The sequence below is a fragment of the Sarcophilus harrisii genome, chromosome 1, assembly GCF_902635505.1.
Source record: "Sarcophilus harrisii chromosome 1, mSarHar1.11, whole genome shotgun sequence".
Classification (NCBI taxonomy): Eukaryota; Metazoa; Chordata; class Mammalia; order Dasyuromorphia; family Dasyuridae; genus Sarcophilus; species Sarcophilus harrisii.
In genome coordinates this window covers 451,809,530-451,837,355 of record NC_045426.1, presented here as the reverse complement: position 1 = coordinate 451,837,355, position 27,826 = coordinate 451,809,530, and the positions used below count along the sequence as shown (strand labels likewise).

At 32.6% G+C, this 27,826-nt stretch overlaps 1 protein-coding gene across 4 annotated transcripts in view; it reads left to right on the top strand.

Moving 5' to 3' along the window:
- Positions 1 to 27,826, top strand: part of C1H8orf34 (chromosome 1 C8orf34 homolog) — a 394,007-nt gene that overhangs the window by 257,006 nt on the left and 109,175 nt on the right. For all 4 annotated transcript variants that reach the window (XM_031946288.1, XM_031946289.1, XM_031946286.1 and 1 more), the window contains one exon: positions 15,893 to 15,978. In XM_031946288.1, the coding sequence (XP_031802148.1) occupies positions 15,893 to 15,978 (86 nt within the window). The remainder of the gene's footprint in view (positions 1 to 15,892; positions 15,979 to 27,826) is intronic.

Below are 27,826 nucleotides of genomic sequence, written 5' to 3'. Positions count from 1 at the left end.
GTAGATAGAGTGCTAAGCTTGGAGACAGGAAGATTTGATTTTAAATCAGACTTCAGATACTTGCTAGCTTTCTAACACTGGCCAAGTCACTTAACTGCTCCTTGCCCCAGTTTCCTCAACTGTAAAAATAGGGCTGAAATAATAGCACTTACTTCCCAAAACTGTCAGGAAGATGAAATGAGATAATAACTGTAAAATATTTAGCACACACTTCACTCATAATAAGCACTATATAAATGGTAGTTTAATTATTTTTGTCATGTTTCTGTTTGTCTTTTTTTTTTTTTTAAGGAAAGTGTATTCTCTCATGAATTGAGGGGAAAATGGGACTTTACTATATCAGAGTCAATAGATAAGGGAGAATGATAGTATTGGAGAGCAGAGGATTATTGATAACAGTAATAAAAACATAGGAAAGAGACACTGTCAATAGATAGAGTTGGTATCATTTTTATATATTGCTCCCTCTGAGTATTGTACCCATTTATTTTTGTTTTATAAAATGAGTAGAGAGATTTAATTAATATCATCCACCTGGTTTGGCTGTTCAGAAACCTTGAACTTCTGGCTTTGTCTGCGGCAAATCAAATGGGAGCTGTACTGTGGAGACTATGTACTAATGCTTTCACTAGCACCTGAAACTCTGGGCTCAGTACATAATAAGTTACTCGATAAAAATTCATTCAATTAAATTTCTTTGAAATGCAGTGTCCTCGTTTTTAGTAATTTCAAAAATTACAAAGGCAAAGAAAAATATTTCAGTTTCATGAAGCCATAGGAGTTACTTCAATAGACTCATTTTTTTCTAAAACGTTTTAAATGTGACTTTTAGTTATTGTTTTTAAATTAAGCAGAAAGCCATTGAAATTTCCATATAGATTTTTGCTTTCCTTGTTATGAAAAAGGGTTTGTGTAGCTGTACTGGGAAGGAAGTGTATATCACTTAAATATCTTCCAGTTTCATTGTAGTGTGGTGCCAAGGTCTTTGTATTGCCAACATCAACTATTGAGATTTAACACTGATTTCAGTTGCTTGGAAGCTTTTTTGAAGGGCCCAGCTATAAAAAAATAAAATAAAATTAGATGAATTCATAGATAAATCTGAGAGAAGTGAGACCATATTTTTATTCCTAGATCTTATTGAAAGACAATCTGTGCTCACTGACAAATCATTAAATAATACAATGCTCAGCACCAATATGCTATCGACTCATTTCATTGATTTTTTTTTCTTTTCTTTCTTTCTTTCTTTCTTTCTTTCTTTCTTTCTTTTCTTTTCTTTTTCTTTTTTTTCTTTTTTTTTCTTTTTTTTTTTTTTTTTTTTTTTTTTTTTTTTTTTTTTTTGCAAATGATTGCAGTTACTATCTCTCTGGAATATTGCTTTGTCAACCTGGGTTTCATTGTTTCATTTAAGATGATCTTTCAAAGATTGAAGTGTCATGTCAGTTTAGCAGCTCCTCTATTGAAATTGTTTTGAAAGAATCGCTCATGCAGGCTGTTATTTTAAGAATGGAGCTCTGTTAGGCAGATGGTCTTAGGTAGTAAGGAACTTGGAATATATTAGAGGAAAGAGAAACAAAGAACCAATCATGACTTAGCAGGGAGAATTGATCTATTTCTCTAGCAACAGTCTAGTTGTAAGGTGCCTAGAGAAAGAGGATTGAAGGAGGGAAGCCTTAACTCTCTTGTTTTGCTTTGTTAATTCTATAGGGATGATGCCAGCAAAAAAGTGACACAGAGAAAGGGATGAAAAAGGCAGCATGAGGCTTCTAAGAAAAAAAAAATGGGGAGAAGTGAAAATTCCATATTTGGAAACAATCTGTCTGGAACAAAATCTAAGCATTAGGGGTTTTGGGGAACAAAACTATGTTCCAACAGTTTCAAAGAGTTATTGCTATGAAAAGTCACAATCTAATGACTCCAAATCTTTTTAGCACTTTCAAATGGAAAAGAGAGAGTATGTGTGGGATGGATAACTGGGGTGGGGGAGGAGGGGGCGAGGAGAAAGAAGCAACACATGTTCAATTAAAAAAAATCATGGGTATTTGTGAAGGATTCTCCAATTCAAATCCCAGACATAATTACAAGAATTGCAAATTGCTCAGATCGCCTTTGTCTTAAGCCAACATGTCTGGCTAAGAAGGCCTGTGAGCTTGCATTAAATATGAGTGCTAGATAAAAAAGAAGCAAACATAACCAACAGTGTTCTGCTAACCTTTCATGGCTATTTTGTGGTTCATAGAATGTTTTTAAAAGTGACTCTTTAAAAGGAAGATCTTACATGAATGCTAAGTATCCTCCCCAATATCCATAGGAGGTTGAGTATGCTTTTCTCTTGCTGAGTGACCCTTTCATTCTTCCTTCTTCATTTCATTTGCTCCACTTCCCCTTTCTTCCACCATCTGGACAGAGTCCCAAGTGACCAATGACAATCTGTTTATTTTTAAATGTAGAATGAATTCATGAAAAAGTTGAATGGAGTGGTGCAGTTTTGTAAGACCCAATATGTGCCACTGTGTGACTCTTTCCTCCACCCCCACTCAAGCCACATCTTGAAAATAAATACCAATTCAAAACATGAATATATAGTTTAAAATTATCCAAATCAATATTCAAAGGAGATAGTCATATTTAGAAGGTTTGAGGAAAGAGATGGTAGAAGAAATTTTCTTCATATAAAATTTTAAGAAAATGGGAAATTTTAGAGAAGTAGGTTTACTTTACTTTTACTTTATATTTTGTTAGTTATGTAACCTTTGGTTACTTATCCTGTCTGCCTCAGTTTGTTTAACTGTAAAAATAGGCATTTACAGTAGGTGACAACTTGGATTGGCTAACAATTAATGAGAGAATGAATATTATAATGAGGAGTGACATTATTCTGATGAAAAAAATAAGGAACCTGACTGTGATCACTCAGTCTTGGACAAAAAAAAAATCTTATTTCTGTCCAGACTATCCTCCTCTAACACAATCTAGACAAAAGAGGGAATCTACTTCCATTCAGACCTATATGACTACAGCCAAATGGGCCAGAATTCATCTGGACCAAAATCTCTTTACTTCTTAATCAGATCTAAATGTTACCCGATGGGTAAGTCTCACCCCAAGATTTCATCTCATTATCAACCCTGCACTTCAAAGACTGATGAATAACCCAGAGGTGATGATTTCTGAATGAGTAAATAGAAAGAGGAAAACCTTAGTCCTAATTCAATAATTGGTTATTAATATTTGAAAGAAGTCATCATTTCTTTCAATATTTATCTTTGAACAGTATAACAAAAGAATTCCCAAGCATTACCTCAGCAATCCTGGTTACCTTCATCAGTCTGGCAACATCATCTCAACAATATGGTACCCAAAACTGGACACAATACTTCTTGCTTCAGTACAGATTAGACTAGTATCTAAGGTGTTTAATTACTCTGAAATTCTGTTATTTGAAATAGTTGTGTTATCATGTCCCTTGTTCTGGACATTACCATAATTTCTACCAGTAAACCCCATGTGAGGGGGTCTGTGATGTGATAGAGAAAGTTATTCTTTAAGTTAGGAAGATGAGGGTTCAGTCCTACTGCTGAAATATGATGGCTGGGTAATCCTGGGCAAATCTCTTAAGAATATAAACGCTATAATTCCATTAGGAAAAGTTTCTTCACTAGGAGTCTTTCTACAATATACAAAAATTCAGCAGACTTTTTTTTTTTGTAAAGAGGGAACTCAAAAATGTATTTGGGGACTATATCTTGTTTATAGAGAGTTCTTGGTGAAGAAATTCCTTTACTAATGCAGATTGGAATTTTCTCTGCAATTTATAGTTTTTGAGATTTGCCTGAGGCATTGAGAAATTCTGTGACTTGTCAAGGGTCACCCTGCAAGTACATATTAGCTGTAAGTCTTGAGTTTTGGTCTTCTTGCCTTTGACTGGCTCGTTATATCCTATCCAAGAAAGATATAGAAATCATTAAGATTTGCGATAAGTATTCAATTTATTTTTGAGTAGCTTTTTATAAATTAGAATACTATATTCATTTTTGTTGCAAGGATTTAAAGAAGTGTCTTACACAGGGTAGGTGCTTGGTAAGTATCAAATTTTGCAATTATTCTTGCCTTTAGCTAGTTCTTTACACACACACACACACACACACACACACACACACACACAGAGCCTCTGTAAGCTATTGCTAAAATTCCAAATTCTCAGTGGAACTGTTGTAAAGTTAGAATAAAACTGCTTCTCAATGATGTATTTATTAAATGTATATTCATACAGATGTACTATCTAATATGAAATGAGAAGAAACATTTTTGCATAATTATACCTTTTATGTATATTCCATTTAAATCATTGCAGTCCACAAAAATGTCAACAATCATTGTCACCATATTTTCATGAATGAAACAGCTTCTTCAAGAAAGATATAGAAATCATTAAGATCCCCCATAAGTATTCAATTTATCTTTGGTTAGCTTCTTATAGGTTGGAATACCATTTTCATCTTTGTTGCAAGTATTTAAGAAAGTATCTTACACAGAATAGTACTCGATATACATAGAAAGTTCAGAATATAGCAGAACAATTGGGTTTAATAGATACTGTTGCTACTAGAAATTTATTGTAAAATTTTTATGATTGAACTCAGTCTAAGTTCCTTTCCTTATTTTTTCCTATATAAGATAAGGTAGCTTATCTGAGGAATAAAAAACAAAATATGAAAGGAATATGCTTATCTAAAATACTGTATGTATAAAGTGCTTGCTTAATTAATATGCTGAGAATTCTGAATTTCAGAGATGTGCTGTAGAATTTCAAAGCAATTTCAGTTAATTCCAATGAACTATTATAGTAATTAAACTCCCATTTGGACCCAGATCAACAAATGATATGCATTCATCATTTATTAGTGAAAATTTAGAAACTGGAGGGAATTTATCTTATCCTTATGCATATATAACATATGCAATCTGGATCATTATAGTGCAATTTGTTAGCTGCATCAATATGACATACTTATTTTAAGGAAATACCATATTTTAAGTCATCCTTTTTTCTGTAAAAATGGAGCACAAACATCATAATTCTTTTTATCCTCTCTGAAATTTCCTATCAGTTTAGAGTCATGCATGACAGATAGCTCTCAGTGGCCAAACCTTTGGAACAAGTGCTATTAATTTGTTTTGTAGTTTAGCCCCTTTGGCAGTCTGGTAATGCCTATGGACCTCTTCCTAGAATAATGATCTTAACTGTACAAAATAGAATGCAAAGCACTATAAAATAAACCAGTTATATAAAAATACAGTTATCAGAATGTTAAAAAAAAAAAAAAAAGGCAGTTGCAAATCCAGGTAATGAACCTCTGCACCTTGTTTTGGTATAAATCAGCTTCAGTTTCAGAGGCAATGAGTGTGTGTGTGTGTGTGTGTGTGTGTGTGTGTGTGTGTGTATTTTATTCCTGTAAGCCTATTTTTTTCTTATTATATATGAAAACCTTTTACCATTTTAAAAACTCTGTAAATTTAGTTAAAGAAGGAAAAAAAATAACTCATACAGTACCATGTGTAATCAATCCAAAATTCAAAATCTGCCACTAAAAGAAAATATTTTAAAACAATAGAATATGCAATAGTAGCTTGCTCTTACCCAAAGTGTCATAAACAAACACAAACTAAAACAATTACACAGCCAAGACCTTCTGCAGGATATTGGAGTTCAGATTCTGCCTAAATACATTGGGGGGCAAGGAATTTTTAGAATCAAAGATAGGATTATGGAAATGAAATCTTACCTCATAAGAAGTAGCAAAAGCATTTTTAGAAGTCATTAAACAAATATAAGATTAACTTTCACAGGAGGGAGAATACCAAAATTTAAATATAAATAATTAATATTTAACAAAATTCTATTCATTTGCCCCAAAAGTATTTAAAATCAGTTCTTCATTTTAGACTTCTTTTCTATCAATTATTCATTTTAGGTTTCTTTTCTGTTTTCTAAAATAATCATCCTAAAGGCTTCATGCTTAATTGGTCTCACTAATGATAATGGAACAAATTTATTTTCACAATTGTCATTCCTCAGAATCTTTATGACCCATCATGAAAAGAATGTGCTCTCTTGCTCATCATAACCTTTCAAGGAACCTCATATAGTTGACCTTTCTTAAACAAAGCTCATTTTCCAGGTGATCAGATTTCTTATCAGTGAATTCCAATATATCTACTGAGAGATAATTGGTAGAACTCTTTACAATTGGTTACTCCTACTATCATATATTAAGCATCTTTGTGTCTTTTATATAAAACTCTATTAGGGATAATGTAAACTTAGAGAAGACATGGTACTTGTAGACTATTTCTAAAATTCTGAAGTCTCTATAGAACTACTGTAAAATTAGAATGACATTGCTTCTCAGTGATGTATTTACTCAATATATATTCTTAGAGATGTGCTATCAAAAATGAAATGAGAAGAAACATTTTTTGCATAATTACACTTTTTATGTACAGACCTTCTAATTCCTTGCAACCCACATAAATGTCAGCTATCATTGTCATCATTTATGATCATTATTTTTACTCTTTTGTAACCTAAAGACCATGTTAAAATTAGAAGGAAAAAGAAGGGATGGTTGAGAGAAGAGAGGGTTAATCTTTACTATAGGTAGATGATGAGTCTAGTTCTCTTGATAATATTATTGTGAAACTCTGAAAGTTTCATTATTTGAGAAAAATCAGCATAATGTGTAATTTAAACACACCATATTTGGTGTGCTTATTTGGTGACTTGGGTTGACATATGGGCTTTGACCCTTCAGAAAAAGTTATTTGACCCCTTTTCCTCTTCTGTATAATGTAATAAACTCCACCTCTACTTTGTAATAAATTCTACCTCTACTTTCTACAGAATAGTAAAGTGGAGACACAAACTGTGATTCAAGAAATATTGGTCAATTACTATGTTAAATACTATATGACTCTATACAAGTCATTACCTCTCTCAGGTCTAGGTTTTTTCATTTGTAAAATTGAGATAATAATAACATTTGTTTCAAAATGTTTTTGTAAGGGTCAAATAAGACAAGTTTTATGAAGTACTTTGCTTGTTTTATAATTTTTTTTTGTTAGATACTATTTGTATCCATTGAATTCAACAGCCATTTATTAAATATTTGTTATAGGACAGCTACTGTTATGTGTGGGGATACAAAACAAAAATGAAATATGCTTACATTTTATGGTATGAAAGGGAGATATGATATATACTCAAGAAAATAAATATTAAATAATTTTATGAGGAAGAAAATACTAGCTACATATAAGAAAAGCTTGCACGTAATGTATGGCAAATAAGATATTTACTTTAAAGGAAATACTAGAATTCTAGAATTAAATAGATGAAAGTAAGTAGAAAATCAATTCTAAATATGGGTCCAAACCTGTACAATGGCATGGAGAGATGAAATGGAATGTTATGTCCAGGTTATAGCCACTAAACCAGTCTGACTGTATATACAGAGTTTATGAAGTATATCAATGTGAAATGAGTAGAAAGGAAGATAGGAGCCAAATTGAAGGATTTGAATGGAGGGCTAAGGATTTTGTATTTCATCCTATAGCAGTGATTCTTAACCTTTTTTTTTTTCTGTGTGTCATAGATTTCTTTAACAAGTTGTTGAAGTCTATGGACCCCTTTTCAACATTGTAATTACAAATGCATACAATAAAATGCATAGTATTATGCATTTACAAAGTAAATGAATTATTTTGGAACATGCCCATATATGTCATACACATATAAATACAAAGCATGAACTCAGATGGGTGAAAAACTATACAAATATAAACTTTTCCCCACCCATCCGAGTTTATGATTCCATTGAAATCTGTTCACAGTGTCATAATTCATGGACTATGAATCTTTGTCCTAACAACAATAAGTAACTATTAAGGATTTTTGAATCAAGTGCATGATGTGGTTAGATATATATTTTAGAAATATCATTTTGGTAGTTCTATGAAAGATCAATTGAAGGATGAAGAGATTGGAAGCTTGGAGAATAATTAGGAGTCTCTTACAATAGTCCAGATAGAAAGTGATGGAAGTCTAAAATAAGTAGGGGCTAAGTGAATGAGAAAAGGATAATGTATGCATGATATATTTTTGAGGTTGGCTCAAAAACATTTGGCAACTGACTATATGAAGTGAGGGAGAGGAAAGAAAATGATGGATCACTTACATTGCAAATATAGCTGACTATGAGGATGATAATGTCTTTAACTGAAATGGGGGAATTTGGAAGAATGATGGATTTGGAGAAAAATTAGTTCCATGCTTGAGAGGCCTAAAGAAGAGGTAGATAGAGTTGACCAGTGTATATTTGGGAATGTGACTGGAATTAATGAAAAAATTTATAGCTGGATATATAGATTTGAGAGCCATTTACAATGAAATGCTAATTTAACATAGTATAGAGAGAGAAGAGAAGATAAATCAGGACAGAACCATGGGAAATGTATGTATTGGGTTCCAAAAAATGAAACTAGCAAAGGAAACTAATAAGAAATAGGTTAGAAGAGAACCAACATTGTGATTTCTGTTTTCTCCAGAAAGCCAAACTAGAAGCAAGAGACAAAAGTTGCAAAGACACAAATTCAGCTAAAAGTAGGTGGGAAATTAAGGAAACAAACAAATTCACTAACACCTAAAAATGTCCAAAAGTACAATAAGCTGCCTTGGAAGTCATGGTTCTCTTCCTATTAGAGGAAGATTTTTAAGTAAAAGCTGAATGACTAGTTGTAAGATTTCTTTTTTACTATCCTCAGAGTATTTGTGAATCCTCTTCAGATTTGTGAATTTGAACCCAGATCTTCTGACTTGTAATCTGGTACTCCTCCCTGTCAACATCCTGTTTTTCAAAAGCATAGAGCCTATTTACTCACTACTTAACTCTGTTATGTATGTCCAGATATCTATAATTAAGTGAAAGAATAGAGTGGAATTGAGGAAATGGACAATTTCAGGTTATAGTTAATGTCTTGCATCTCTATAACAAAGTTTCTTTTTTTTTTTTTAATTTAATAGCCTTTTATTTACAGGATATAAACATGGGTAACTTTACAGCATTAACAATTGCCAAACCTCTTGTTCCAATTTTTCACCTCTTACCCCCCCCACCCCCTCCCCTAGATGGAAGGATGACCAGTAGATGTTAAATATATTAAAATATAAATTAGATACACAATAAGTATACCCGACCAAAACGTATAACAAAGTTTCTTAAACTGTGGGTTGCAACCCTATATGGGGTTGCCTAACTGAATATAGAAGTCATGAAAAATTTGAAAATAGTAAAAGATTTCTGATCCCAGGGACCAAAAATTAATACAAAATCAAATGCATAATGAATCCTAGATATTTCTAGCAGAGTTTATCCATATTGTATCTTGGGACTTCACTGAAAAAATTGGTTCTGAACACACAATATGTGCATTTTGCTCTGCACATACATAAATGCTGTGAAAAACATCTCCATTCAGATTACAGAAAGAGCTGTGTAAAAATTTCTCTGGCAAAAAAGGAGTCATGAATGGAAAAAGTTTAAGAAGACCTGTTCCATAACACATGACCTTCTTAATTCAGAAGCCTTTTTTTTTTTTTCTTTTGCATGTTAAAAACTGGCTCATAAAGTCACTTGCCCTTTCACTCCCTCTTTTCTCTCCCCACCCCTTTTTTTTTTTTTTTTACCTTAGTTATTCTTTCCAATTAAGGAATGTGATGGCCACACTTATAAATTTTTAAACCTTTTCAGGCTTAAAGCTAGAGGTATGGCTCTGAGACTACTAACTTTAGCGAGCTGGCATATAACATGTGTGCCTAATTGAGAACTGTCTTTGTTTTTATTGTCAAATAAAACACTACATTAAAGAAACAATCCTTCAGGACCCCCCAAGAGACTTATAGTCAGATTGGCACTGAAAGGACTCTTAATTACCACAATAAAAGTAGCAATGTTTAAAAGAAAACTTTGGCGGGGTAATAGCTCAGTCATTGCATGGATTTGGTGTCAAATGACTAATTCTGCCTAAAGTGTTAATAAGAAGGTTTCTGACTTCTGTCTACATGGTATAAATCAGAATCAGGATCCAACATAGGTCCTCCAGGCCCCAAGCCATAGTTCTTAAAGATAATAAGTACAGAGCTGGAAGGAGGAGTGTGCTAGAGCTGAATGATCCCTTACCTCTCAGGGGGAAAAAAATCTAATTAATTGCTAATTCTTATTCTTTCCTCTATAACATTTTTCTCACTTTCTCCCTTTTCTTTAATCATGTAATTATCAGAATTTTTCAGACCATGAACTTTATATGCCAGAACTAGTGCAATAGTCTTGGTCTCCCTGACTCAATGTGCTCCCTTTCTACAATACATCACCCTTAGCAAATTAGTAGAGCAAGGGATAGTCTGCCTCTCAGATCTGTGGATAAGGGAGGAATTTATGGTCAAAGAAGAACTAGAGAATATTATGAAATGCAAAATGGATAATTTTGATTACATTAAATTTAAAAGGTTTTGCCCAAACAAAACCAATGCAGCCAAGATTTTTGACTTTGAGTCTAGTACCATAGCAATAGTTGCTCAATGCATGTATCCAGGTGACTCTGACATAAAGTGAATATTTAGGCAAGTCTTGGAAGATGGAGTTGATAACTTAGAAGGGACATCCCAAAAATCTGTAAAATTGATGTCATAAAGAGTTGAGAGTTGTTCAGTTTTTTTTTTTTCCTTTTTTTCTTGAGGCTGGGGAAGAAGTAGTAGGTATTGGCCAAGTTCAGAACTATGAGCTACATGTCCTTTACAGATATTGTCCTTGCTTAGTCAAAGACTTTTACTTAGACATTTACTGTCCTGAGGGATGATTCTGACAGAAATCTTTTTGGTTTAGCAGATTTTCCTACATTTTTCTTAAGAGCCATAATATGCAAGCACTTTGCATTTTCTCTTTCTCTCATGGCTGCAACAGATTGCAGAGAGATTGGACTATTCTCAGGGTGACTGTTTATTAACTTCATAATCTGCTCAAGCTGTTTGAATGAATGGCTACATCTACCTGTATTTAGAGACCTCAAAGTGTGGTAATGGTAATTCCCTATTGACAGCTAATACCACCTCCTCTATCTTATTTTGTGATGAAATTTTTGTTATGATCGAGGGAAAACAGAAGAGACTTAAACAAAGCCAATAGGTTTTCCATATGTGTTTTACTGAGATTACATTTGTGAAAAATTTCAAGCCCTTGCCAGAAAGGTAATTAACCGTTGATAAGAGACCACCTACAAGCAGCTACATTTCTGCAATCATGTATACACAAGTCAGCTATGAATTTGATGTGTCTCTAATACTTTGGGAGACCAAAGCTCTCTTTCAGGAGATAGGAAGTTAAGAAAAATTTTAACAGGAAAGAACTTGTTTTTATATTTCTCCCCTAGAATTAATCATTATATTTTAGAAGTTAATGTTAAGAAGTTTTTTTTTTTTTGAGAGTATGAGAGATTTCCAAGTTGTAGATAAGAATGTTCTTCTGTGTGATGGAGGATGTTACTCCACATACTCTAAGTTTCAGGGAAAATAATTGTAACTTATACTTTGATGGGGGTTTTTTTAATCCCTGTTTGACATACAATCAGGCACCCAGTTTATAGAAATGTCCGCCAAAAACAAACAAAACTTTAAATGAATATATTGAATTTAGGTCAAGTATATGTTTGGTCAATTAAGTCAAGTATGTTTTTCAGACTACACATTTGTAAAACTTTACACTTGTCACAGAAATATATGATAAAGTGAAAAGGGGTTTGACTAGTAGAAAGGCCTGTAGTAGAAAACCTTGGAGTAAAAAAACACTAGTTTCAAGTACAAGATCTGGCATATACTGACTGGATGATCCTGGGACCCTTTCTTTTAAAAAATATATATTTTATTTATTGATAAATTTTCAAAAAAAATTAAACTTAAATACAAAATTACACATATATTCACTATATCTGCATATAAATATACATATGCACACATATAAATATGGATAAGCATACACATATAAACAGGCACACATACACATATATGTAAGACCATATTATTCTTTGTCATCTATTTCCCTGAAGATAGATAGTATCTACCTTCATAAGTCCAAGTCTTTCCATGTTTTTCTAAATCAAACATCTCATCATTTCCTATTCCTGTACTATTTCAACTCAATCACACTCTATCTGAGAGGTTGTCAATAAATGTTTTTCCCCAATTTTCTGCATTCCTTATATTCTTGACTTATATGGGTTTTATTTATTCAAGAAATTCTAATTTAAAATAATTGAAAATTATCCATTTTACAATTCAACAATGCTCTTACCTTATTTTAGGCCTAATACTGCTGAATTTACTCCCTTTACATCCCCCCCTCCCCAGTTTCTTTGAAGTTCCTGACATTTTGTTCTTCCCAATAAACTTTGCTACTATTTTTTCTAACTCAGTAAGGTAATTTTTAGTAATTTAATTGATTAATCATCAATTTTTAATTTTTAATAGCAACAATTCATACAGTTGTTGCTGGGCTCAATTATCATATTATAAGTGTGAAAGGAATGTGAGAAATAAGTGCACTTTATACATCAGAGGGACAAACATTCCTTTCATAGGCCTAAGAGTTTGATATTTTCTTACTTGGGACCTTTGAGCTATGCTGACTTGTTATTCATTTTTCATTTGATCTAAATTCCACAAAGCTCAAATGAAAGAATAATGCATAATGAGGAAATCATTAGGGTAGCTTGATGATACAGTACATAGAATTCAGGGCATTAGAGTAAGAAAACATCAGCTTTCTGAGTTCGAATCTGACTTCAGAAACTTACTAGTGTAAAATGAGCTTAAAATTATCTGTAAAATAAGTTGGGAAAGGAAATGGCAAACTCCTCCAGTAACCTTGCCAAGAAAACTTCAGATAGAGTTACAAAGAGTCAGACATAACTGAAAACTGACTGGATAAAAAGAAACTATTACATTGGCTAAAATAAAGTTAATTGTCATGACAATAGGCAGCTAATTAAATCTTTTGAAAAGGAAAATAGCATGGAGTATTAAATACAGAACTAAATATAATTATAATACTAAATTTAATTATAACATAAAATATAATATATTTATAATATAAATATAATTATAATATAATAGTACTAAATATAATTATTTGTGTTAAATAGACAAAGGATTTTGCAATCTTAAAAATATTTCAGTTAGTGTTATTATTTTTAATATTATTGTGAGTCATCCCCAATTTCAAGTAGCTCTGATCACTCGTTGAGATCTCTAGTCTAACAATTCCAGACAGTAAAAGATTCTTTCTAGATAGGAAATATGAACCAAAATGATAAGGAGTTCAGAGAAAGGATAAATTATTTCCATTTGGTATAGTCAGATAACATTTAACAGAAAGGGGGATTTCATCAGGACTTTTAAAGTTTTAAATAGGCTGAAAGAAGCAAGGAGGGAATTCAAGTAAGAGAAATTTCCTATGTGGGCAGGAAAGCACAAAGCAACCTTGGCAGATGTCTTTGTTGGTACTATTAGAGGATTCCTGTAGCAAAAGAACAATAAATGGTATTTCTATAGAGCTTTTTAAAGTTTCACAGTGCTCAATTTAAAATTTCTCATTTGTTTTTCACATCAACCTTGATACATAGACTAAGTAGTATAAATGTTATTCCCATTTTAAACATGAAGGAATTTTAGTGAGGTGGAGAAACTTAGCTAAAGTCACACTGCTACTCATTATCTGGTTCCAGGCTTGAACCAAGGCTTTCTAATGTCCAAAGCAGGGGATTTTCCCTGATGTTGTAGTTGAGAGAGATTGTATGGAAAAGAATGATAGAAGTTAAGGCTGGGAAAAAAACCATGTCCAGATTATGGAGAACTTTGAATGTCAACAAAAAGAGCTTTAAATTCCAGCTGGGAGACAATGGTCTTCTAATGAAGATTATTAGTAATTTGAAGAATTTTAAAGTTAGAAATAAAATATTTATAGTATAAAAACATCATTCTAGAGATAAAGTGACTTGCCTAGAGTCACACAGCTAGTAAATGTCTAAGATCAGATTTGAACGTAGTTCTTTCTGACTCTAAGTTCAGTGCTTTATTCACTGTGCTTTCACTTAGCTGCCCATCTGTCTTAGAATTATTCGCAAAACCTCTGCATCAACAAAATTATACTTAAAAATGCTTATAAAATCTAATTAAATTACATATACATATGTATAATTGAATTTGTTGGATATATATATATATATATATATATATATATATATATATACTTCATAACTAAAAAAGTACCCGCTACATGTGAAGTCAAAAACTCATTGTATCTGGCGAGGTAGGAAAATGAATTAAAGAAGAAGATGAGACATTAGAAAAAGATTTGGGGGGGGGGTTGGGTAAACTTAAAAGAAAGCAACTTGATGTTTGGATGTTGTCCAACACTTGTAATAACTTACAATTCTCATCCATTAAAAACCAGCATAAGTGTACTCTGCAAATGAATGTCTGATTTGTACAAGGCCTTTGACTTGTCAGTATTTTTCTGTGATCTAATATTTGAGACTTAGATTAAGTTGACACATCTAAGTAATAAATTTTCATTTTGGGTAACATCTCCATTTGGAAGTCAATTTTGAAGGTAGCCTTGATAGGAATACTTAAAAATTTTGATTACTCTGTTAAATTCCTTTCATATCACTGGCTAAACACTCATGTGAATGTATGTGATAAATATGTGTGAGGAATTAATCTCTATTTTAGTGGGAAAGAACAATGTTTATAACCTGAAAAACTAATGTGTAGAAAACTCCAATACATTTGAATGATTACCATAATGTGGGGTTATTATTGTAAAGCATATTTTCATTATTATCTTGTTTGCTGCTGAAGTTTGATTCATTGTTCAAAATAAGAATTACCAAGTTGAGGTACACTTGTTATAGGAGTACATATCCTTGAAGAATGTTTTAGGGAACAACTTGGATTTATCTAGTTTTTGATTTTCAGAAAGCTGTTGCTCTCTTAAATGCAAGTCAAAACAAAAGTAAAAAAAAAAAAAAGAATTATAAACAGTCTTTTTTTAACCCTCATCCTTTTTCATCCTGGTGGTTTATTGAGGATTTTTTTGGACACCTTTTGGATGTGTATTGAGCCTGTTAGCAAAAGCAAACTCGGTTTAAAAGGGAGATTGTGGGAGAAATCCACTTACTTGCTTGCTTACTATTGATAGACATTGGCCCATCAATTGAGAAATGCTCTATTCAAAATTGGATATGATATCTTAATTTTGTTTTGCTGGAAGGATTCTCCTTCTGCCCTTAATTGGTAATATCCAACATCTTTGCATGGAATCACAAAGTCAAATCTAGAGTAAAAAAAAAAAAGTGTATAAAGGCCCAAGTCTTAACAAATTCTATATGGTTAGAAGTGCATTCATAGGATTTATTTCCATAGAAAAGAGTTTATTCATACATGTTTTAACAAATAGAGAATACTTGAAAGTGCAGAAGATTTAGTCAGATCTGAGTTCCCCTTTTAATTCCATCACTTACTAACTCTGTGACATGGAAAAATCAATCAACATTTTTGAACCTTAGTTTTCTTGCCTATCAAATGGGAATAATACTAGGACCACCTAAGTTAGACAATTGATACAAAAATCATATGAGATGTATATAAAAGTCCTTTTAGAGCATGAGTAATGATGATATGAAGATGACTAATTTGAAGCATCTAAGTATTTAAAGTTATATCTTTATCTTTTTTTTTTTTTTTGCCATGTTTTCATAATGGTTTTTCATTGTTTAGGTTGCAAGGTGACAATCTGGCAGAAGGGACAGAAGAAGTTTTACAGTTACTTCATTCACCTGAGGAAGCAGTCCCAGACTCTGTAGGTGAGTTTCAAAGTGAGAATGCATATTAAAATTATTAGCTTTATTCAAGGTAAGGGAGAAAGTGTTCTCCCTTGAAATGTCCTTCTTTACCTTTGTTCAGTTTAACAACTCGGATCACCAATCTCTCCTCCTCATTAAGCATGAACCTACCAATGGTTTGAGCTTTGAGGGGGGATAGAGAAAAATAACAGAAGAGTGAGAAAAACTACCTCAAACTGGATTCTGGGAGAGCATTCTGGAGGGAATAAAAGTATAATATATCTAAAGTAAACAAAAGGGTAGCATACTTCCTGGATAGAGTACCAGTACTGAAATCACAAAGAACAGGGTTTAAATTTCATCTCTGACACTTTGGAGATGTGGAACCATAAGCAAATTGTAACCTTTCTGAGCCTCAGTTTCTTGATCTCTAAAAGGGGATGATAATACTTGTAGCACTTATATTAAAGGATTCCCAGGAGGCTTAAATGAACTTATGTATGTATAGAGCTTTGAAAACTTTGAGGCACTATTGTTTCAAGGAGATTGTTATTGTTTCTTGCTATTCATGTGTTAGGTATCAAATAAATAGGAACACATCAGCTTCAAGCCAGGTCCATCTGACATGAATATAGTGGTATGGAGAATACACCACTTAGTGTTATATTGAACATAGTTTTTAAAAAGCTATTGCCAATTTAAGGAATCAAGTGGGTTTTCCTGCTTCTGACACCTTTCTCTTTGTTGCTTACCTGCCTCTTATTTGTGTACTTCTGTAAGATCTTTGTAATATGGAAAAGATAACATTAAATCCATTAAAAGTAAACATTTTTAAATTGGCAACTAAGATTCATAATCACTTTGGGGAAGTTATTGTTGCAATCTCCATCTTGGATACTTTTACAGTTATACTAAGTTTATCAACTATGTTTTCATAGCCTAGTGCAAACTTCCTTCCTCATAAGTTCTACTTTTATGCTTTGTTAAGGGTTAGAGGTGCCTTGTGCTCTCCAAGATTGGACCAACAGGATACAATTCTACCAAGACCTGCCCAATTAGACAGGCTTGATGATGGATTGTGTATTTGTTATGTAAGGAAGACTCTGCAACAGATATTTTTTGGCAACAGCAATTCTTGGAAGACTATTTGCCATAAAGTGGTAGACCTATGATGTGGGTTAATGGAAAGAGTACTTGTGCCCATGAAAAGATTGAATTTCAGAGTTTGCTTTCACTAGTATGTTTAGCAAGAGAAATACAGTTTGGTCCCTTTATACCTGTGTTGAGAAGTGGTGTAGAATTCTCCACACACAGTCATCACTCATTATTTCTTTCTTTTTTTTTTTCTTGATTAGAATGTTCTCTCTCCTCTCTGACTTCTATCCAACGCCTATCAAAGCCCACGTCAACTTTTTCTCCTCTTTTTTATTCATAATATTTTAAATAGTTTTGATAGTTTAAAAATAGTAGTGATAGTCCTTTCTTAAGAGAAAAGGGTAAGAGATGTTCAGTATGAAGGTAGGGAAAATGGGAGAGATTATCAAAGAGTGAAATCTATTAGAAGGTTCTGGGCCAAGATAAGTGAAAACATAATGGCTTTTGTTTTCTTTTCTGATTTAATATTTCAGTTTAATATTTAGTTGTTCCTTACTACATAAATTGTTTTTCTATTACCAAACTGTATAATAAACTTTTTGAGGTCATAAATAAGTTACTGAGTCATAGTTTACTTGGCAAAGAAGTCAAATGTTTGTGAAAGTGCTTTTGAATAGGCACTATGGATAATATGGATAGAATTTTTTGAAGTTGTGTCTATATTAATAAGATTTAAACTCCTGGTGGCCCAAAGCAATACTAACTAATTTGTAAAAACTTATAAAAATGATAAATTTTAAGAAGAAGTATTACTTCACAAAATAGAGAAAAACAATAGAGGGTATAATCCTTAAAAAAAAAAAAAAAAAGCTTAGTGAGTGACTCAACTAGGCAATGTTACTGAAAGGACATCTAAGAATGAAGATGTCAGGGAACAAGAAACAGAATAAAAATGGAAGAAATTTGCAAAGGTTTTATTCTTTTTTTCACCATTTAAGATAGTACAACTACAACACACAGACTTTAGATTCAAAGCACTAAATATGCCAATGGAGAAGGAAAACCACAGATAGATTAGATCAAATATATGTAGCAAATTTATACTTGGGATGACACATTGTTTATAAATTATTAAAGGATTAATTCACACTGGAGGTGTCTAAAGGAGAAGAAGAGGTCAAAGGTGTGGAAAAATTTTAATATTCATCAATAATTAGAGAGCATCCCAAACTCTTAATCTCTGTATCTACTTTTCTATTTATATAAAATTGTCATGAGAATCATCTACATGATTATCTATTTCATCTCTGTCTCTTTATATATTATATACATATATGTATCATATATTTATCTATATTATCATCTATATCAAGTACTTCCTTGATGATATAATCAGTGGGGAACAGGAAGCCTTTCATAATCAATATTCCACAGTGGGACTACAAATATATGCTGTATGTGTGTATTTGTCTAGTGCATATATGTCTATGTGTATGCCTCTGATCATTAATAGCAGGCAGAGACTATGAAAGATGTGTGTTTAACCAAGATTTTACCAATATGGTAATGAAGATACAGAACAGAATGCAAGTTAAGAAAGGAATCCCTAAGGTCCTCCTGATTTCTTTCTTGTGGATAGTAATATGTTGGTTGTATCAAAACTCTGAATATTTTAGTGATTCTTGAAAGAAATATGTAAGAATTCAGAAGAGTCTGGTCAAAATATCCACAGAGAAGGGGAAAAAAAAGAAATTAAGAAATAATTCCCATTTTCCAGATTATCACATACTTTTAAAAGAACAACCTATAGAGTTCATCCATTTGTTTCATATATCTTACAAAAACCCATGGACAATTTGAGCCCATTTGCTTAATACCTATATTTTCCCCCTCCCAAATCCCTAATGTTGTGAATTATGAAATATTATTCTCTGAAGAATTTAAAGTTAATATTGCTTAAAGGATGATGGAAAGGTACCTGATAGATTTTAGTAGGCTGTAACATAAAAGTTTAGAACCTACAAAGAAAAATCAGAGAAAAACATATCATCAAAAGTATATGCCATGCAAAGTAATGGACGTGGTCATGGAGCAATCTTAAGGGATAACTAAGAAACAAACTATTTGAACCTTCTGGTATATTTGTGATTTCAGAAGAAAACGAGGAATGTATCAAGTGGTTGGGGTGGAGATTTGCTTGGCTAGGAAAAAAACATCTACATAAACAAGATTATCACAAATTTATTTGCATGCCATCATTCATTCCTTGTAGCACTGCTCACTCATTATAGGATCATAAATTTTCATTTGATTTACATTTTTAGATGATAAAAGTAAGATAAAATGACTTGTTCCAGATCACACAACTACTGAAGTTTCAAAGTCATATTTTGGACCCAAAAGCTCTGCCTTCAGATTCATTTGCCTTTTTCTTTATACTCCCTTTGATAAGTTTGGAAATCACATCACTGACAACTGAAGTTTATGCAATAAAATTCGTATTGCTCTTAGTGACTTTCATTTTTGAAATATCTTCTTTAGTGTCATTCTTCCAAATCTTGGTTACCAAAGGCAAGAAAATCCAAAATATAATGTTCATATTCAACATTTGTTGTTGTTGTTGTTGTTGTTGTTGTTTTCTGAGATGGTTGAGTCATTATGGCTGATAACATTTGAAAATTTTTGGATCTTCTTTGCTTATCTCAAATAAAAACAAAGAATTGAGTTGCCCAGAAATATGAACTTGCATTTGAATCCTGCAATGTAAGAGCAATGTTGATGATTCAAATGACATAAATGTTTCATTTTATAGATCTAATTTAATAAGCAAAAGATTGGATGGTGGCAAAAATTGGTAGTAAGTCAAGGAATATTTATTAAGGATTTGATATGTGCCTGGCACATATCCCCAAAATGCAAAAACACTGTCTTTAGCCTTCAAAGAACTCATTATCTACTATGGATAATAACATGTAAATGACTTTTCATGTAAAAAATACATAAAGAATACATGGGAGGTAATATCCAAGGGAAAGCACTATAAGTAAAGGAGATTAGTTTGCATTTATAATAGAAAAAAGGTCCTTCTACTTATGCAAGTCAGCACCTTCTCTATAACTTTAAATCTTAGAGAAATACCTAAAGGACTTGCCCAGGGATGCACAATAAATATTTTGAGGTAAAATTGAATCCAAATTTTCCTGGTTTAAAGGTAGTCTCTCTATCTACTTGTTACATTATGAGATAGCCCCATAATGCTAAAAATAATAGGCATTAAATTATCCTTTTAACTAATAAATCATCTAGGATAGCTAGGGTGGTTTAGTAGAAGGAGTGCTGGACCTGGGGTCCAGAAGATCTGAATTCAGACACTTCCTAGCTATGTAACTCTGGACAAGTCACTCAACCTTGGTTTGCCTTAATCCAAAGGAAAATGAAATGACAAACCACTCCAGTATCTTTGCCAAGTTAAATTCCATGAGGAGTATATGCTATGGTCCAAGGGATCACGAAGTATCAGCCATGTCAGAACAACTGAATGATAATCAACCACATCAAATATTGGATTTAAATGGAAAAGAAACTGGATGAAAATAAATACTTCAATAGTATATGTGATGCAGCATTTTCAAGTATATCTTTCTCCAGTTCTCTTACATAGTGAGCAAACATCTGTATTATGGAAAAAGCAAAAAATTAAGAAAAACAATTAACCATCTATAACAGCTTATGTAATATTCCATAACCCTAATCTTTCACCTCTTAAATGAAATAAGGAAGGTGAATCTTCTAATCTCTTTGAAATAATCCTTGGTATTATAATTGCATGATATTTAGGTGGGTTTTTTAAAAAGTTCTCATTTATATAGTTAACTACATATTGAATTTATATCTACATCTATCTATTTATCTATATTGGGGGGGGAGAGAAGAAAAGAGAGGGAGAAAAGGAGAGAGAGTCAGAGAGAGAGTTACAGTTACATATGTTTATGTTATTTTCCTGGTTCAGTTTACTTTACTCTGTATTAGTGCATGTCTCCCCATAATTCTCTGCATTTCTTATATTCTTCTCATCTTAGAACATAGATACTTTCCTTTATTTTCATGTACCTCAGATTATTTAACCATTCTTCATCTGATAGGCACCCACTTAGTTTCCATTACTTAGTATTTGCTTTATCACCTTCCTATTCATCTTTGACAATTTTTCAGTTCTGTATAAAAGCAATAATATCTCAGGTACAAAACCTGTGAATTTTAGTCACATTTTGATAATTCCATATTGTTTTCCAGATTGCTTGGACCATTTCACAGCTCTACCCACAATATATTAGTGTACTTATCCTTCCATAACTTATAGGGTACAAATTATTAAGAGATAACAAACGGATGGTACCATGTAGTTGTAACTTCCTGTTGCTAGCATTTGAAATTACATATGAATTACTGCATAAAGAAGTCCAGGTTTCTAGGACAAGTGGAAAGATAAATGGAATTAAGCCATCGGAATGTGAAAGTGGATAGGTAGCCTAGAAAGTATCTGGTTACTTCACAGATGAGGACCCTAAAGTCCGGAAAGTTGAAAGAACTTCCCCATTGTGACATAGAGGGAAATCTAGGACGTAAACCCAAGTTTCTTTGACTCATGGACTAGTAATGTGACTCTTTGGTACCCTTCTTTAACTAGAAGAATTATCTGATAGAAATAAAAATTGGGCTAAATTCTCTCTTCCCAAAGGGTTTGATAAATTCATTCAAAGATCTTATTTTACCTATGTGGAAAATGAGGTCAAGTAATTTGTTCACAGTTAAATATGAAATAGGACAGAGAAGTGGCACAATGGATAGACCCCTGGATTAAGAATCAGAAAAACATCTCCATAATTTCAATACAGTCTCAGATACTTACTAGCTGTGTGACCTTAGACAAGCCACTACCCCTGTTTGCCTCAGTTTCCTCATTATAAAATAAGCTGAACAAGGAAATAGCAAACTGCTCCAGTGTCTTTGAAAAAAAAAAAAAAGCCCAAAATGGAGTCACAAAGAGTTGGACATGTAAAAACAATAACAACACAGGTAATTAGCATCAGAGTAAAAAATTAGGTCTGATCTTTTGACATCAAACCCAGAGCTCTTCTTTTGTGTTTATTCATAGTTTGTTTGACTTAGTAGTTACCATAGAAGTAACCTAGCTCAGACCTCTCATTTCATATAGGAGAAAATTGAGGTTCAAAAAAAAAGTGATTTATCCAAGTTGCAAGATTGATATGATGTAACTAAGCTCCCAGAAATCCTTTAACATGATTGCCTGGATTGCTTAGACCAGAAAAGTATTGTTCTTGATAATTCGAAGAGAAACATGGGGGAAAGGGAGGGGATCCTTTTCATTATAGCTACAGGAATTTTCTGCTTCATTGGCTGTATTCCCTGCCTTAAGGGGAAATAAACATATTTGCTTAGTATTGATCCTAACTAGTGCTTTTTTTCTTGGCAGGGCATGGAGGGGAGGAGGTACCACATCTCTCAAATACTTCCCCCCTCACCTAGTAGCCCTTTGGGCCAAAGCAGAAGAGAGCTCAATAAAAGAGCAAAAGGAGAGGCATCACTGGCATAAGGACATTTGCTTCATGAATATTCCCAGTATTCAACCTAATTTTCAAAGCTGTAGATCATGATTTAACTCTACTCTAGTTGTAAATTTAGCACCTTGAAAAGCTGTATTAGTCTATCCTAAGTTCCCTAATCTTGGTTCTCAGGAAGGCTATCAATTCTATTGAACATAACCCTGTTAACTCACCATCAGTAGTATGTGCACTTAGAGAACTTTCTCCTTTATGAATGATCTAGTCATACATTTCTGTCCTTTATAACTAATGACAACCACTTATGCATGGTAAATGGGGAGAATATACATGGAGGTATTATTAAGAAATTCAGTGGAAAAAAACAGAGCATAGGAATGCCTGCAGAGAATTTTAAAGAAAAAACAAAAGAGTTTTTTTTCCTGTTAATATTTTTAATGGTCACTAAAGAGTTCCATCGTGCCAAATTAATTTTGAATATTTTTTCTCTGATTTCTCTCTCCAAGATTGTTTTGTTGACCAATTCCATATTTCTTCAAAGTTTTTCCTTTGATTTAAGAAATTCCCAGGTCTTCTCTCTCTCTCTCTGTCTTTTTCTGTGTGTGTGTGTGTGACTGTCTGTATGCCTGCTGTCTGTCTCTGCCTCTGACTTCTTCCTCTCAATCACTGGATCTTCTTCCTATTACTATCTGTCCAATGTAGGCACCCTCCAAATTTCTGTCCTTGCCCCTTTCCACTCTTTATATTTTCTAATATCACAATTCTTGAGAGAGAAGGAACTTCAGAGGCTATTTAGTAAACCCCTTCATTTAACAGATGGAGAATTTGTGTCATCCTTTCACTTCAGCTGTCCTTTCTATGTAGAAAATTCTCAAAATTATATCAATAGTTACTACTTAAAGCATTTCTAAGACTTTTATTTAGATCTGGACTTTTGGACAAAATCTCAAATTCAGTAAGTCCCTAACCAAACTCATCATAGTCACATCCTGTCAGTTCCTATATTTCATTTCCATTCAACTTTCTTGTTTCAGCTAAATAAGTACTGAAACTGTCCATTCTATTTCCCTAGTGCCTCTTAAGCCTGTTTTCTCCTTCCCATTACCATTGCCACTACGTTACTTCATTACTTCAGACCTAGACTGTTTTTTTTTCATTTTTATTTTCAGTTCCAAGTTCTCTCTCCCTGTTTCTCCATCCATTTAAAATACAAAAAAAGTGAGACCCATTATTCATATTAAATCAGAGCTAGACTATTACAACAATATCCTCATTTTGAGTCTCTGCCCTTGCTCTTCCCTTCCATATGGTCCTGTCAAAATAATCTTCTTGAATCACAATTCTATCATGTGATTCCTCTATTCCAAAATTATCCATCTCTTGCCAACTTCAGTCAAAATTTCCCTTTTTGAGAATAATAATTTTTTAAATATCAAAAGATTTCATGGACCCTCACATTTATGATAGCTATTTTTTTTATTTAATAGCCTTTTATTTACAGGTTATATGCATGGGTAACTACAGCACTAACAATTGCCAAACCTCTTGTTCCAATTTTTCACCTCTTACCCCCCCACCCCCTCCCCTAGATGGCAGGATGACCAGTAGATGTTAAATATATTAAAATATAAATTAGATACACAATAAGTATACATGACCAAAACGTTATTTTGCTGTACAAAAAGAATCAGACTCTGAAATATTGTACAATTAGCTTGTGAAGGAAATCAAAAATGCAGGTGTGCATAAATATAGGGATTGGGAATTCAATGTAATGGTTTTTAGTCATCTCCCAGAGTTCTTTTTCTGGGCATAGCTGGTTCAGTTCATTACTGCTCCATTGGAAATGATTTGGTTGATCTCGTTGCTGAGGATGGCCTGGTCCATCAGAACTGGTCATCATATAGTATTGTTGTTGAAGTATATAATGATCTCCTGGTCCTGCTCATTTCACTCAGCATCAGTTCGTGTAAGTCTTTCCAGGCCTTTCTGAAATCATCCTGTTGGTCATTTCTTACAGAACAGTAATATTCCATAATATTCATATACCACAATTTATTCAGCCATTCTAAAAGAAATTATTGATTGAACAAGTAAATAATGACAAGAAGTCACTGTGAATATTGTAAAACTTGTAATTGAATTAATCAAATCATCAATTGGAAGTATAGCATATTATATTAGAGAGCTGGTCTGCTTTATAGGAAGCTCTGGCTTTAAGTCCTGTCTCTAATACATACTTAATATATAGTTTTAGGCAAATTTCTTAATCTCTCATCACCTCAGACTACAGTGTAAGATTGTAAATTGAAAATCAGATATCCTTACCAGAAGTTCCCTATACTGAAGCATTAAATATTCCTTCTCTCCCCCCAACCCCAACAACAACCACAAAGAGCATCTGCATAGTTTTAAAATAGCAATATCTATCTGTGTGAAATATTTTTCAGGCTACAAAATTACTATACACTTATTTATGAATTTGCATGAGATACACATTCATGTACCCTTTATAATGACTCTACCTCCCCCCAGGTCCATGTCCCACAAGTTGCAAACTACTGGCTTAATTTAAATTGTTTAAATTCATTCATTCTCTTTAATTTTTTTCTTATAATGAACTTAATAACTATCAATGAACATTTCAATATGCAATGAAGACAAGAAAGAGAGAGAGTAAGGGCACCATGTACTTCTGCTAGGTTCATTTTAAAAATGCTCATCTTGTTACCTTTCATTGCAGCAAGCTAAGTATTTAAGACCCTACTTAGTCTGATCACAGCTCATCTTTCCAGTCTTATAACCTTTATAATCATTTCAGATTCCAATCAAATTAGACTAATATCTGGTACTTTAATTCTCCCTCTCTGCACTCACATTTTTTCTTTTTTTCTTTTTTTTTTTTTTTTTTTTTTTTTTTTTTTTTTTTTTTTTTTTTTTTTTTTTTTTTTTTTGGTTATGCCCACAGCTTTGTTTAAAACATCCTCTCTGTCTGGAGACCCTTTCACCTCCCATCTGTCTCCACCTAAAATAATCCTATCCATTCTACAAGACCCAGAGCAAATACTATCTTTTGCAGAAAAATTTCCAAATCTCCACAAATACATATGGTTTTCTACTTCCTGAAAATTTCATTTATCATTTCTGTTTGTACCTTTCTTGTGGTGCTTATCATAATATGCCTGATGATATAGTTGTTTGTATGTTTGTCTTATCTTTCCTGGAAGATTGTAAGCTCCTTGAGGGCAGTATTTTATTTACCTTTGTATACCCCATGGTGCCTTGCACAAAGTTTAATAAATATCTATTGCATGAATGGATTAAGGGGAAATAAATCCACTTTTTTTTTTCAATTCCAAAACAACTTCAGAATCAGTGGTTTTTATTGCCTCAGTGGTCTGAAATTTTTGTGTACTTAAGACATTTTTCCACTATAATTTCATTGGGGACTAGATACTACATGGGTTTTCTGTAATCAATTTAAAGTTTTCTTATGTGATGTGGAAACAAACTGTGCTTTCTATATTGGAAGTTAAGAAATAAGAAGGTGATTTAAGTCCAGCCTCAGGAGAAAAAAAAATGATGATCTATAGTATCTTTTTACCTATGTATATATTGGAGTGAATATTATAGCTATATATCTATATCTATTTAATTATATATATAGATATAGATATAGATAGTCTCTATTTTAATAAAACCCAAGCTATAGATGATTCACAAAGTAGGTAGGACCATAGTGCTATCAATATCACTCATTATAATCAAAATTTACTAAATAGAAATCCATTTTTAATTGTATAGAGAAAGCATATTTTATTTATTTTCATTAATTTGCACAATATGAACATTAAACTTTTCTTCTGATGTTACATCATATAATGTTTTTACAGATTTCTTGGAGGCTATATATGAGAAGGCATATGGTTAAGAGGTACTTAAGTACTACAAAATCTTTAGATGTTGATCAAAAAAGTCAAACTCTAATCATATCATCAGAGAATCAGCTTGGTTAAATTAAGAAAGAATCATGCAAAAATAGTGATTGGGTATCACATTTGGAGTATTAGAAACTCCAGAATACCATCTATTAACTCACAGGAGAATGGTTGAGGGGACTGATCATCAGTGTCACAACAACATCAAAGATCCTTAAAATATAGCATTGTATGTGAACTTAAAATCACAGCAAACATTTATATAACAATGTATATTTTACAAAACACCTTTTAAGTTTATCCCATTTTTTCTTACAATAATCCTAAGAGATAGGTGCTATCATTATCCTCATTTTAGAGATCAGGAACTAAAGTAGAGAGAGGTAAAATGACTTATCCAAAATCACAGTGCTAGTAAGTATCAGAGGCCACATATGAACTGAGGTGTTTTTTTTTACTTCAGGTATTCATTAAATACCACACCCAAAGAATATGGTTAGAATATGTGATACATAGAAAAAAGAAAAGTGGAAAAATTCTAGAATACTTAGAGCTAAACTGAGGTTCTTGCTCAGGAAGTGGGACCAGGAACCTCTGCTAATTATCAACTCCTTGTCCTCCAATGAATTATGGTCTAAATTCAATTTATAAATTAATCAAATAAGAGATAATTCAGCAAAGAATAAAGAAAGAAGGAGCAAGTAGAATTAGATAAAGGATATCAAGTCAGCAATTGTTGAAAAGATAGAGGTCTTCTGTCTTCCCTAGACATGTATTTGGACTTAATGCTTCCAAAATTTGTTGAACTGAATGAATACTACATACTTTTGGTGCTTTAAGTGAGTACAAATGATACTGTCAGAAAGAATCAAGAAAGCATTAGGAAGGATTATACATTCTTGGGCAGGAAACAGAAAGGCTTGGGGGGGTTAGGTGATGTTTTCATCAGGCCTACTGAGAGAAAGACAAGAAAGGAGGACATGGAAAATAAATAATAGCTGGTTAAAAATGCATCAGCATATGAATTTTTGAGTGTAAGCTTTAAATATGGGAATTATGAGTTGTACAAAGATATCTTTTATAAAGGGTGGTAAAAATGATTTTTCCTTAGAATAACAGATTTAGGTGAAATAGAGTGAGCAATGCTGTTGTCATATTATTGGCATATAAATGACATATCTTTTATTTTGAGAATTGGTATTACATATGAATATTATTACATATTATTACATATGGTATTACATATTACATATA